The sequence below is a fragment of the Haliotis rubra genome, unplaced genomic scaffold, assembly GCF_003918875.1.
Source record: "Haliotis rubra isolate DU_JTF1 unplaced genomic scaffold, ASM391887v1 Scf207, whole genome shotgun sequence".
In the NCBI taxonomy this organism is placed as follows: domain Eukaryota; kingdom Metazoa; phylum Mollusca; class Gastropoda; order Lepetellida; family Haliotidae; genus Haliotis; species Haliotis rubra.
In genome coordinates, this window is record NW_025766081.1 from 112,793 (window position 1) to 126,614 (window position 13,822).

At 39.4% G+C, this 13,822-nt stretch overlaps 1 protein-coding gene across 1 annotated transcript; it reads right to left on the minus strand.

The window, feature by feature from the left end:
• Window positions 1-764: 764 nt before the first annotated feature.
• Window positions 765-13,653, minus strand: LOC124276198 (proteasomal ubiquitin receptor ADRM1-like). Its single transcript, XM_046711853.1, has 10 exons — window positions 13,426-13,653; window positions 9,017-9,133; window positions 8,254-8,380; window positions 6,357-6,419; window positions 5,026-5,110; window positions 4,245-4,522; window positions 3,913-3,933; window positions 3,111-3,271; window positions 2,142-2,244; window positions 765-1,198 (listed from the first exon to the last, which is right to left on the minus strand). Exons 1-10 carry the CDS (start codon window positions 13,621-13,623, stop codon window positions 1,098-1,100), a joined length of 1,254 nt encoding a protein of 417 aa, XP_046567809.1. The 5' UTR covers window positions 13,624-13,653; the 3' UTR covers window positions 765-1,097.
• Between the last annotated feature and the right edge of the window lie 169 nt (window positions 13,654-13,822).

Below are 13,822 nucleotides of genomic sequence, written 5' to 3' on the forward strand. Positions count from 1 at the left end.
TAAAACATTCACAGACTTGTTGCCAGCTTGTGTTTCTTCAAGTTGGAAAAAACCCCATTCACTCACTCCAGCCATTCTTTTGTACTTGATGACATGGGTTGTTACTTGTGGTGAGGTGAGGTGAGGTGAGGGGTGAGTATGGTTTTACGCGCTTTTAGCAATATTCCAGCAATATCACGGCAGGGGACACCAGAAATGGGCTACACATTGTACCCATTAGGGGAATCGAAACCGGGTCTTCAGCGTGACGAGCGAACACTTTAACCACAAGCTACCCCACCGCCAGTTACTTGTGAGTCCAAACGGCATAGTACTGCATAGACACAAATATGTAAGTAAGGTCCAGGATTAAGACAAATGTCAGTGAAACATATGCTATTTGGAGGATTACGCTCAGTAAAGTACATATTCTAGTACTTTTTTGTGGGTTTTTGTTGGTGGGTTCATAGCTTTGGCAATGCAAGCTGTGTCAATGTACACTTGTCAGAAGGGTACACAAAACTGTGATCTAGACTCATTTCTGTGGAAGCAGCCATGGCTGAGTGGGTCAGATTGCTGATTAGGGGCCTCATCCTGTGCATGTGCGTTTGAATCCTGGATGGGACTCAAAAAGTACTAAATTGCACACTTTACTGTGTCATCCCAAATCTAACATAAGTTGCATTTGAACACTTTCTGAAAGGCATTGTGTATTCAAATGTCAAAAAAACTTGTGAAAGGAGACAAAATGTGTTAAAATTTCAAATAAGTATAAAACAAGACAATAAATATTCATACATTTTATTGGCTCTAAACCACATCATCCTGTATTTTATTTGAAATGAATCCTGTAAACAACCCAGTTAGTGGCCTATAGCTTGACAGCTCATGACCATTGCATACAGTTTGGTACAGCAAATACTAAAGTTTTGAAATGACCTGACATAAGAACCAAACCAGATGATTTTACATATAACCATGCCCTACAACATGGCTATGAATTATTTTCAGCTTGATGTGGAAAATCAACAAAATCACGTCAAAGAATAGAAACAGCTTTTGACAAGCAGGGAGTCAACATGAAATATGTAGCACTGTGTTTTGCTAGGTAAGATTCATCACTGCTCCATCTTCTCCTCCCCCTTGTCCTTATCCTTGTCATCATCCTTATCCTTCTTCTTCATCCCCTCTTGCATGGCCTTCACAAACGCTTCCAGGTCTGCAACATCATACATAACAACTGACATCAGAATCGGGTGTCAGGTAGCTCTGGAAAATGACTGACTGACTGACTGAGTTTGGTTTTACACCGCTTTTAGCAATATTCCAGCAACATCACGGCGGGGGACACCAGAAATGGGCTTCACACATTGTACCCATGTGGGGAATCGAACCCGGGTCTTCGGCGTGACGAGCCAACGCTTTAACCATTAGGCTACCCCACCGCCCCCTATGGAAATGAAGTTGACTGACATTGTCCTTAGGGGTTTGATTGCCAAAGGAAATCCACAGATTGCATTGCATATGGGAATGTTTCCAAATGATAGGTTTACCGAACACAACTGTGGACAGCAAATTATGTCACCTAAGACAGCTGGATAACCCCTGCCCGGAGACCTTTCCCTTTTACTGTTATTAGGTATCCACAGTGTCAATGCATTTGCTGATTAAACATGCAAAAATATTGGAAACATATCATCAAATCTCCCGGACACCGTCTGGCAATGTAGTTTTATAACCAACAAATTGCCTGGTTCCAGGAAATGCTCAGACCAATGACCACTGAGATTACATCACACAAATGGCAAATATGTCCTGCAACATATGCCACAGTGATGGCATACACTACACATTACTTCAATTTCAGGCAATGGTTCTCACAAAACTCCTGAACACAGTCCGGTTGTTTCAACTCTGAAGAGTTCTATACAGCTGTATTTCATTACTTGACTAAATGAACAAACAGACAGTGTCACTACTATACCATAAATTCACAGTATGTATTCACAGGTGATGGAGGTAGCTAACAAGTCTTAACAACGATGCCTAATGGGTATCAGTCTCAATATGAAATGCAATAAACAGCTCCAATATCATTCTCCTATCTGAAAGGCCCCTCCCCATGATGTTTGATGTACATGATGCTAATCTCGGTGACATACCTCCCTCTGCTGCAGCATTGGCTACATCCTCCCCAAGCCCAAACTGTGTCATCAGCGGACCCAACTGACCAGACTGCAGGGCCGCACTGAAGGAAGTCAGGGCCTGAAACATTCACACAGATGTAACAAGAGTCATCAAAAGATGACATATCCCCCCGGCCCCACAAATTTGAAAGAACAAATCATCTGACAGTTACTTAAAGTCCTGCTTGATTTTTTTTAGTCCAAATCGTTTCAATGGAAATCATGAGTAATTTAAATGCCAAAATCTGTAAATAGCAAAAGGCACCATTTCAAAATTTGCCTAATATATCTGCCAAGTTCTGCTGAAAGATATTGAACGCTTTTCAAGTTGTGCTCCGGAAATGAAGCCCACCCCTCCCTTTTGGGACTAAGTCCGAATCGTTTCCATGGAAACCAGGAAAAATAAATCTGCCAAAAACCTGCCAAATAGCAAAAGGCACCACTCGGACATTACATGCCGAGGGCACAACAATACATATATGTACACTAAGTGTCATAGAAATATAAAAACCTTTTTTAATAAAAATCTCTCCAATATGTTACATGAATTTCATATCTAAATTTCATCCTGACCTTTCACTTTTTTGATGAGCAAAGCCACAGTTTCATTTCACCAATGTCTTTCATTGATGACACATTATTACCACACAAGGACAACATTATACTGTTCATGGATAACTTTAATTCTTTAACAAAGCACAAGCTCTAACTGACCAAACACTTTCAAAATAGGAATCAGATTCAGTCTGATCCGTATCTGAAGGTGATTATAGAAGTATGTAATCTTAAACTAAGTGTGAAAGTCATGAACCATCTTCATCACCATCCCTTGTATCCCTCTCACCTTTGGATATGTATATGATCTATTGTCACTATATGGTCTAACTAACAACGGAAAATATCTACACTGTCAGAGTAAGCATGTCAGTAAGAAAGCTCAGTTACCTGACTGAACTGGGGTGACTGAATGGTGTTTTTAAGTTCCGCCTCTGTCTTGGGGAGGGACTCTCCTTCTGGAAGAAACTCCACCAGCTTGTTCTGGATGTCTGGGTTGGCCAACAGGGGGATCATAACCTCGGGACTGAGTGCCTGGGCAAGGTCTAGCCCTGTACAAGGATCAAACATCTGGTTTTTAGAAAAGTATATGGAGATGGCTTTTAACATCTGATTTGTGAAATGTGTTTACAACATTCAGTTAACATCATGGAATGTTTGCATCATGCTGGAAAACATCTAACGCTGACATGGTTTGTTGACCCTGATGACTGGTGAAACCCATTACCAAGGCTTTAGTGCTATAGATCGTGGATGACAATCAGTGTGGGATCAGGATTTTAGCTCTCCCAACAATTCTTGGCAAGGCTAGGGGAGGCAACTCCTGACGCCATATTCACACATTTTAGACATAACGCCTTTCAGTCACGTTTGATCTTTGTCTTATGCAACCTAAGAATTACTGCAGATATATGACAGCAGCCTATATTAATTGAAACTAGACAAGACAATCCAGTCATTGACCTTATGAGTATCATTCTACACAATTGGGATACAATGACATTGATGAAAATAGTCAGTCAGCTAAGAATGATATTTACAAGTACGTGTTTTGAGGAAACACTTGTCTTCCACTAACAATTAACAAAAGCATAAAGAACCTTATAAAATAATTTCAGACAAACAGTCAGAAGAACTTCAGGAATAGCTGACAATATATCCTTGTATGAATAATCCAGAATGTTGTACATACCTTCCTTTTGTGAAGCTGGCACTGAAAAACAAGAAAATATATATAAATATGGTTACTGTATTCCCGTGTTTCGAAAACAATATCTAACCTAAGATAGAATAGTTAACAGAATAGCATAATGATCTTTGGCAATGTTTTCTATTCCAAAACTGCATCATAATAACTCAAAGAAATTTTATAACTAAAATGATATTCAAACAGGATAACTGGTTATGACTTGCTTGAAAACATACTTAGAAATAAGTCCAGCTATATTACAGTGGGTTGTTAATAGTGAGTAATGACAATCATGGGTTGTTGGTGTCTAATTCCACTCTCGCGTTCCTACATACCGTTCATGGTTGAGAGTATATTTTGTAGATCACTAAGCTGTATCTGTGGTCTTCCTGCACCCCCACTGGTGCTTGCAGACGCTGTGGTGCTGCTGCTGCTGCCGCTTCCGCCACTGCTGCTACTTCCACTCCCAGTTGATGCGGGTGTGGTGGGCGTGGCAGTACTACCAGCTGGTTGTGAAGGAAGGGCAGCTGCTGTCAGTGGGCGGGGCTGAGACATCACACTGTCCGCTGTTGCTGTACTTCGACTTCCGCTGGAGGACTGAGCTCGCATTGGCCTGGAACAGTCAAAATATTTCTAAATGTTTGTGACCTGTGAAGATCCGGGTTAAAATTGATCTTCCGTAACCCATGCATGTGGCAAGAGGCAACTAACGGAACTGGGTGGTCAGGCTTGCTGACTTGGTTGATGTATCCCATATGCGTAAATCGATGCTCATGCTGTTGATCACTGGATTGTCTGGTCCAGATTCTATTATTTACAGACCGCCACCATATAGCTGGAATATTGCTGTGTGCGGCATAAAACTAAACTCACTCACTAAATATTTGTTTGTTGATTAATGTCAAATTTAATGATAATATCTATCCATAAATAATAAAGTCTTTAGGAGACAAGTTTGTGAAAGACATCAAAAGCGTTAATCTATGGGATAGATTGAAATGCATAAACAAAGTTAGTGAGCCTCACTACTTATAAGGAGCCAAGTTGTATACAGCTGAAAAACTGATGATGTTGAGGACACTTTTAAACATTAATAACAGTTTCAGTTGTACTCACGGTTCTGAAACAGTTGACTGAGCACTACCAGGTCGCACCATCAACGATGGCAGGCCACCGCCAGGGCCTCCAACACCAACACCACCTGAAATACAGACATCACCACACTACCGATGTACAGTGAAACACGGACCTTGTCACGATACTGTTGTACAGTGAAACACACACCTTGTCACGATACTGTTGTACAGTGAAATACAGACCTTGTCACGATACTGTTTTACAGTGAAACACGGACCATGTCACAATACTCTTGTACAGTTAAATACAGACCTTGTCACGATACTGTTGTACAGTGAAACACGGACCATGTCACAATACTGTTGTACAGTGAAACACCTTGTCACAATACTGTTGTACAGTTAAACATCGACCTTGTCACAATACTGTTGTACAGTGAAACACCTTGTCACAATACTGTTGTACAGTGAAACACCTTGTCACAATACTGTTGTACAGTGAAACACAGACCATGTCACAATACTGTTGTACAGTGAAACACCTTGTCACAATACTGTTGTACAGTGAAACACCTTGTCACAATACTGTTGTACAGTTAAACATCGACTATGTCACAATACTGTTGTACAGTGAAACACAGACCTTGTCACAATACTATTGTACAGTGAAACACAGACTTTGTCACGATACTGTTGTACAGTGAAACACACACCTTGTCACAATACTGTTGTACAGTGAAATACAGACCTTGTCACGATACTGTTCTACAGTGAAACACGGACCATGTCACAATACTCTTGTACAGTTAAATACAGACCTTGTCACGATACTGTTGTACAGTGAAACACGGACCTTGTCACAATACTGTTGTACAGTGAAACACGGACCTTGTCACGATACTGTTGTACAGTGAAACACGGACCATGTCACAATACTGTTGTACAGTGAAACACAGACCTTGTCACGATACTGTTGTACAGTGAAACACAGACCTTGTCACAATACTGTTGTACAGTGAAACACAGACCTTGTCACAATACTGTTGTACAGTGAAACACGGACCTCGTCACAATACTGTTGTACAGTGAAACACGGACCTTGTCACAATACTGTTGTACAGTGAAACACAGACCTTGTCACAATACTGTTGTACAGTGAAACATGGACCTTGTCACAATACTGTTGTACAGTGAAACACAGACCTTGTCATCATACTGTTGTAGATTGATACACAGAATTTGTTACAATACTGTTGTGCTTTATTGTAGCAACATTGTCCATCATTGTATGCAAGAGTCATTCTACACAGATAGGAAACAAATTACCCTTAGAATCTCTCGTCTTAAACCTTGTAAGATTCAAAGACTTACCCAAGAGCTGCATCAGTTGTTGCTGGCTCATTCCTCCCAGAATACTTTGCAGGTCCTGCTCACCTGTAAACAGAAAGAATTCACCTGATTAGCTGAAAAAGAAATAACATATGGTCTAGAAAAACGTAACAATTTACCCAAATCAGTTTCAGTAATTCAAAGCCACAGACACCACTGATTGGATTGGATTGTTTGAAAGTTTAACGCCGCACTCAGCAATGTTTCAGCTATATGGTGGCAATCTGTACATAATCAAGTCTGGACCAGGCAATCCAGTGATGAAAATCCTGCGAAGCAATCTACGCTATTGGGATACGATGACATCTGTCAATCAAGTCAGCGAACCTGACCACCAAATCACATAAATTTATAGTAAGGCAGTTAAGACAGAAGAAGAGGTTGAAAAATAGTTGTTCAATCAAGAAAATGGTGTTTGAGATAACTGAAATTGACCGTACATACATTGTATTTACTAAATCTTTGTAAGGGAACAATTTGTCTTTGTTAAACACAACCTTCTGTTGCCATGCAAGCATGATGTACAAGGCACTTGAAAGCTGTGAGTGCTGAATCCAAACAGCAATTTAAGGCAACTAATATGCAAGGACACCTTCCAACAAATCTGAAACCACATCTACGAATTGTCAGTCTTAGTAAACTTAGGCTCAGTATTATTTGTTACACTGCTAAACTGAGTCTAACGAACCCTAGTAGGTGGTCATGTCAGCTAACCTTTTTAACTGCAGTGTTTCCGCTGACTAAATTATTCATCGGACACTGTGTCTGGCAACCTCAAATTTTACCGGTCATGAATGAAATTTGCCGGTCATATCCTATTACCATACTGTAAGTACTTATTTTAAAGTTAATTTTAGCCTGGGTATTTCCGAAACATAACAATGTTTGCGACCATGAAAGCACAGCCAAGACAGTGATTTCGCTTACCCATGATTTTTTTATTTTAATACATGATTATTTACTGGACACAGTGTCCGTCTGGCTTTCAATTTACCGGTCCCCAACAACTTTTACCGATGATTTTCAGGTATATACAGGAGAACGGAAACACTGAACTGACCAATCAGAATACAGCTTATCAAATCGCGAAAAGTTAACATTCGCACATACTGTTTGAACTTTTACCTCGAATACTCGAACAATTCTGAATGCTATTTTCCGCATGATCGCTTCCGAGTGTTACACATGGATGACGCATTATTCACAAAAACTAGTAAACAGTCGCTGAAAATAGCGTTTTTCTCAATATTCCAGGATGTCATCTTGCGGAAATATATTAAGCTAATAGTAATCATGTCATCAGACACCCCTAAGTGTATATATTGCAGGTCAAATATCTGTGTTTTATGCTGATTTTCGTTTGTTGAGAGATCAGTGTCTGCGACCGGGGAAGAGAAAATCCAAAAACTGTTCTGTAGATCCCGCTGAACCCTAAATAGTAGCCGTCGTCTGATTGGATAAATCCGTTTGGTCGTCTCAAGTTTGATTGGACTGACTGACTGACTGAGTTTAGTTTTACGCCGCTTTTAGCAATATTTAGCAATATTCCAGCAATCACACCAGAAATGGGCTTAACACATTGTGCCCAAGTTTGATTGGACGGTCATATGTCGCTCAAAGATTATCTCACGCGACCTTCTACTAGGTTTTGCTAGAATCAGTATAGCAGTGTAACGAAAAATACTGAGACTAAGTTTACTTAGACTGATGAGTGAGTGAGTTTAGTTTTACACCCGCTTTTAGAAATATTCCAGCTATATCACGACAGGGTGTACCCATGTGGGGAATCGAACCCGGGTCTTCGCCGTGATGAACGAACGCTTTAACCACTACGCTAACCCACCGCCCCTTTAGACTGATGAATTGTTGAATGACTCACCAAGGCCTGAGAGCTCTGAAGGCAAGCCACTGCCTCCAGCTCCACGGGATGATCCAGGGGTGGGAGGATTGTTGAGATACTCATTGACCTTCTTGCAGTGTTCCTCATCCTTATCACTCTTAGGCTCCTGCAGCAGAACACATTAAAGATAAGAGGAGCGAAGATATGAAAGGCCGTTGATCAGCATCTTAACAAGCTTGGGAGAGTGAGGGAGTTTATTTATGCCGTTTTAGGAATATTCCAGCATGGGAAACCAGAAATGGGCTTCAGATATGGTACCTATGTGGGGAATCGAACCCGGGTCTTCGGTGTGACAAGTGGAAGTTTTAACTTACAGGCTATCCCATAGCCTGTAAACTAGTATAACAACACAATGGCCACAAACTGAAATAGTTGCAGGTTTCAGATGAGTGAGGTATGGTTCTTTTTAAACTAATCATGAATATTCATTTTGTAGTGATTGCGAATAACAAACTGAATTCATGAACATGATGAATGGATACGGTTCGATTCACTGAACACGTGAATCATAACAGCCACAAACATCAACGATAAGATTATAATATAATATAAAAATATTATATTATTAATGTAATAAATGGTAATAAACAACCTCAATGCAACCATAGACAGGGGTATACCCTGACCTAGGATTCAAACACATAAAGAGCTCAATCCTGTTTAGCAAAGGGACAGAACTCAACAAAGTATTTGAGGTGCCTATAACTTCTAGATAAACATGCTGTCACTAAAAAGATCATACCTGCATCCAGAAGATCATCTTGCGAGTCGACGACTTGAACTTGAGGACATAGACACGGCCAGTAGTGCACTGTGGGACATGCTTGAACTCAATGTCATCAGGGAAGATGATAAGGTCCTGTAACACAAGGAATGGGCAGCTGAATACAAATCCTGCACTTTAATTAAACAACATTCATGGATTTATTTCGAACTGCTCAGAGGCCAATACTGGGTTGAAGTCAGCAGCAAATGACAAGTTAATACAAGAGTCATCAGAAGATGACAAATCCCCCGGCCTCCATAAGTTTGAAAGAGCAAATCAACACACAGTTACTTTAAGTCCAACTTGATTTCTTTGGACTAAGTCCAAATTGTTTCCATGGAAATCATGAAAAATATAAATGCCAAAAATCTGCAAATAGCAAAAGGCACTACTTCAAGATCTGTTTGATATATCTGTCAAGTCTTGCAGAAAGATATTGAACTCTTTTCGAGTTGTGATCCAGAAACGAAACCCAACCAGTCTCTTTTGACACTAAGTCCAAAACGTTTCCATGGAAACCAAGAAAAATAATAATGACAAAAATCTGCAAAAGGCACCACTTTAGCTTATGTGTGATATATCTATCAAGTCTTGAAGCAAAATATTGAACGGTTTTCGAGTTGTGCTCCGGAAACGAAGGTCACCCCTACCTTTTGAGACTTAGTTCAAATCGTTTCCATTGAAACAAAGAAAAAGAAAAATGAAAAAAATCTGTAAATAGCAACAGGCACCAGTTTAGGTTCTGTTTGATATATCTACCAATTTCTGTTGAAAAATATTGAACGGTTTTCGAGTTATGCTCCGGAAACAAAATGATTACGGACGGACGGATGGACAGACAAGGTGTCGACTATATCCCCCCGGAGTAAATGCTGGAAAGATAATAAAAATTACAAAAACTGCAAATAGCAAAAGGTACCACTTTAGGTTTTGTTTCATATATCTACCAATTTTTGTTGAAAAATACTGAACGGGTTTTGAGTTATGCTCCGGAAACAAAATTATTACAGATAGACGAGGTGTCGCCTATATCCCCAGGGGATAATAAGTCAGTTTTGAAAAAAACATTACGGTTGGTTGGTTGTATAACGCCCCACTCAGCAATATTCCAGCTATATAGGGGCGGTCTGTACATAGTCAAGTCTTGACCAGACAATCCATTGATCAACAGCATGAGTATCGATTTACGCAATTAGGACATGATGACATGTGTCAACCAAGTCAGCGAGTCTGACCACCCTATCCCGTTTGTTGCCTTTAACAACAAGCATGGGTTACTGAAGACCAATTCTAACCTGGATCTGCACGGGTAGAAAAACATTATGGATGGGCATGGGAGGTTCAAAGTGTACAACTATAACTATATTTTGCAATACACAAGTCTGTATTGCAGCACATATCACAATATATTGTGCAATTCCAAATTATGCATTTAGAAGCAATTTGAAACATAACTGAACGAACTGAAGTTCATAAATAGAACAAAACAAGATGCGGGTGACAAGAAGTCACATAAATCCTATTATTCAAGGGTGAAAACAAAGCCTTATAAATAAATCAATTAATAAGCTCAAAAGGGTCTCATCAATCAAGAAAAAGGTAGTGGCAAACTATCTAAATCACAACTGCCTAAGTGAGGTGAAGTGAAATTGGGTTTTATGTCGTGCTTGAGAATATTTCGCTCATATGACGACGTGCATGCGCGTGTATGTGTAGGTGCGGCTGCTTGTACTAGCCCAGACTGAAGCTGGTTTAACAGTGCTAGCCCACTGAGATACAATGCCGCAGTGAAGCATGAATACCCCACTCAGACACATTATACTGACTCCGAACGACCAGTCCTTGTTGTACCCATTAATGCAGAGCGCCAGGCAGGGACCAACAAGTACCATATTTTAACGTCTTTTGGTATGACGCGGTCGGGAATCGAACCCGCGACATTCCGCTCTCCGCGGGCGGACGCTCTAACCACTACACCACGGAGGCAGTCACTGCCTAAGTAGTATTTAGCTCATGAGATGACAATCACCAAGTAAGAAGGTGGAAAATAGGTGCATTTCTAACCCTGGTACCAAAAATGGCAACAAAAGACAGGAAGTTTGGGCAGGTAGAGCCTTATGGTGACAAAAGCTTTTTGAACTGAATGTTGGTCAACCACTAGAATTGAACAGGCAAATATGCAAAAAGAGAGGGTACTGCCAGATTTGGCTGCAATGGATCCACAATAAAGTGAATATTAATTTATCACGACAATGACCAGTGACCACATCACTGTCAAATAAGTTATATACAGGTAACAGAGTGTTGATTAGTTTCCAACCTGGCTTGGATATATTCCATATTGCATAGTTTTGATATATAACACCCAAATTCAAGTAAAACTATTTCTTTTAAAAATATTCATGAATGTTTGATTCTAACTGAATTCAAGATGGGATACAGTTGTTTTTGCTGAATACTCGTGTGAATCATAACAGCCCTACTACCCATGTCAGTAAACGACATGTTGGACTGTTAATGGAACATACAACAAAGCACCTAATTACATCGGACCAAGGAAGATGATGAGGAGATGGAGCCTCATTATCAGTGCATCTGTCTACTCAAATGACATAAACATCTCCACAAGTAACAAAGGATTGTCAAATTGCCTTCATTTGTGTGCCCACAGCTTATTATGCATATTCAGGAGTATGACAGACTATGTAATGAACTAACATGTACTTCATTTGGAAATATAGACCTCAGCTACAGGGAGCCTTATGACCACAAGCTTAATAACTAATAAGGACAGCAAACTAAAACCTTCTACAATGACGGTAATGGAGTTACATGTATTCAGTAACAAGTTGTGTGACACGAGACAATAAATGTAATCAATAATTTGACATCTACATAAATACCATAGAAGAAAATAACATTAGATCTCATACAAATGCTGTTAAAATCAGATTTTAATGTATAACGCTCACGGAGATAAGGTTGAAAAGAGTAGTTCTATAAAATACAGGAGAGCGTTTACTGCTTTGGTACTTAAATCAAGCAGCATTTAGGGATCCCCTTAATTATTCAAAACCTAAATAATTTCAATAAGGATGACAAAATTGTACTCAAGTCTATTTTTGTCTATCCCATTACAGGTCGAACTGACACAATGTCATACCATTCTGAAATATTCACAGATACTGTCATCTTTGAATTGCAAGCATGACTCAATATTGCTTACATGTAAGGTAAAGCACAGCCAGTGCTAAAGCTTGCCTAAAAATTGCTACTTTTTGTGGATTATGTTCAAGTGCACCATATTATTGTCATTATAATTTTCTTTAGCAGTTCTTTCATACATAGTTGTAAGTATAGCCTCGACATGAAATTCTCAGAGCACATGTTGATGTTGATGATGATTTGGAGTTTTTACATGTGCATTCTGACATGATTCATTCAATGTCTTTATAAAGACAGTTGTGTTTCATAAATTCGTTTTTTGACAAAATGTTTTTTGATGTTGATTGTCATAACTTTATCCAAAACCCAGAACCCGTGCCAGACAGCTTCTGAGACTTAGTGCTATTACAGATAATTTTGTTTCTTTGTTGTTTACACAACACACAGAAATATCCCAGCTGTATGGCAGCAGTCTGTAAATAATTGAATCTGGACCAGACAATCCAGTGATCAACAATATGAGCAATTGGGATTATTATGATGTACAAATAACTGTCAGTAGAGGGATTGTAAAGCTGTTTTCCACAATATTCATGTCAGCCTCTGCTCCTTGAGGAACGTGGCCATCCAAATGGTTTTATCTTTTAGATTTTGTCTTGTTTTCACAGGGACTTTTATATTTTTTGCTGCTCTTTTACAGATAACTCTAACTTTCAACTAAACACCTCCCAAGTCTGTTCTAGTTGAACCCTACGAACCATTTTGAACTTCTTAAGTTTATCATGGTAATTTGATTTACACATAGTTTTGATCTACATAATTGTTACAAAAAGAATTGACACCATTAGAAACTAAAACAGTTTGGGTGGCATGATACGGCAATTTTGAACTATCGAGCTCCCTACAGCATGATCTCGATACCTCTTCTCAGCACTACAACAACGCTACGCGCTGTGATGGAGTTTGCCACCGTGGTCACCGTATTGTACTATCTACCATGCAACATTTTAAGAGTTTTACACATGATTTTCAACGTCGTGCCTGCATGAGGTGAAAAAATGTAATTACTGGAGTTGAAATTTAATTACATATTTCTATGAATCATTGAATCTGTGATCAAGTGAACAAACAGTTAATATTTCACAGAGTTTATATATACTTTCAATCTGTAAACATAATACATCGAATGAGTTATGTGGAAAGTATAATAATTTGCTTACATCTTCCACATTGCCGGATGTACGATCTTTCCAACAGAAGTGCATAAGAGAATCATCAGATTGATACACATATACTTGACCCTTCCTCTTATCTGGATGAACCATCTTTTCTTTCATGTACATTTTACCGGCCCGAAATTCAACCAGATTTTTACTCTGAGTACGGCCACTCGTCGAAGTTCCAAACAGCGCAGCCATCTTGAAATAGTTACAATCGGAACGTGCGATCTGGACTAGCTAGTTTTTCCGAGATTCCCCGAGTTGTACCGACTGCACGATCGATGGCCTTTTACCGTCAAAGTGCATTAATGTTTTTTCTTGTTTTGGGTGTGTTTTAATGACGAGATTTGAATGAGGCCTGGATGATATAATATGTATATATTTTGGGAAATTGTCC

Bases quoted from the DNA above. Each gene is read 5' to 3' on its own strand.
- LOC124276198 (XM_046711853.1), bottom strand. From the start codon at position 13,623: ATGGCTGCGCTGTTTGGAACTTCGACGAGTGGCCGTACTCAGAGTAAA. The intron at 9,134-13,425 runs GTAAGCAAATTA...CTTGTGTTACAG, and splicing joins CATCCGGCAATGTGGAAGAT to GACCTTATCATCTTCCCTGA. The intron at 3,272-3,912 runs GTATGTACAACA...ATCCTTGTACAG, and splicing joins GCCAGCTTCACAAAAGGAAG to GGCTAGACCTTGCCCAGGCA.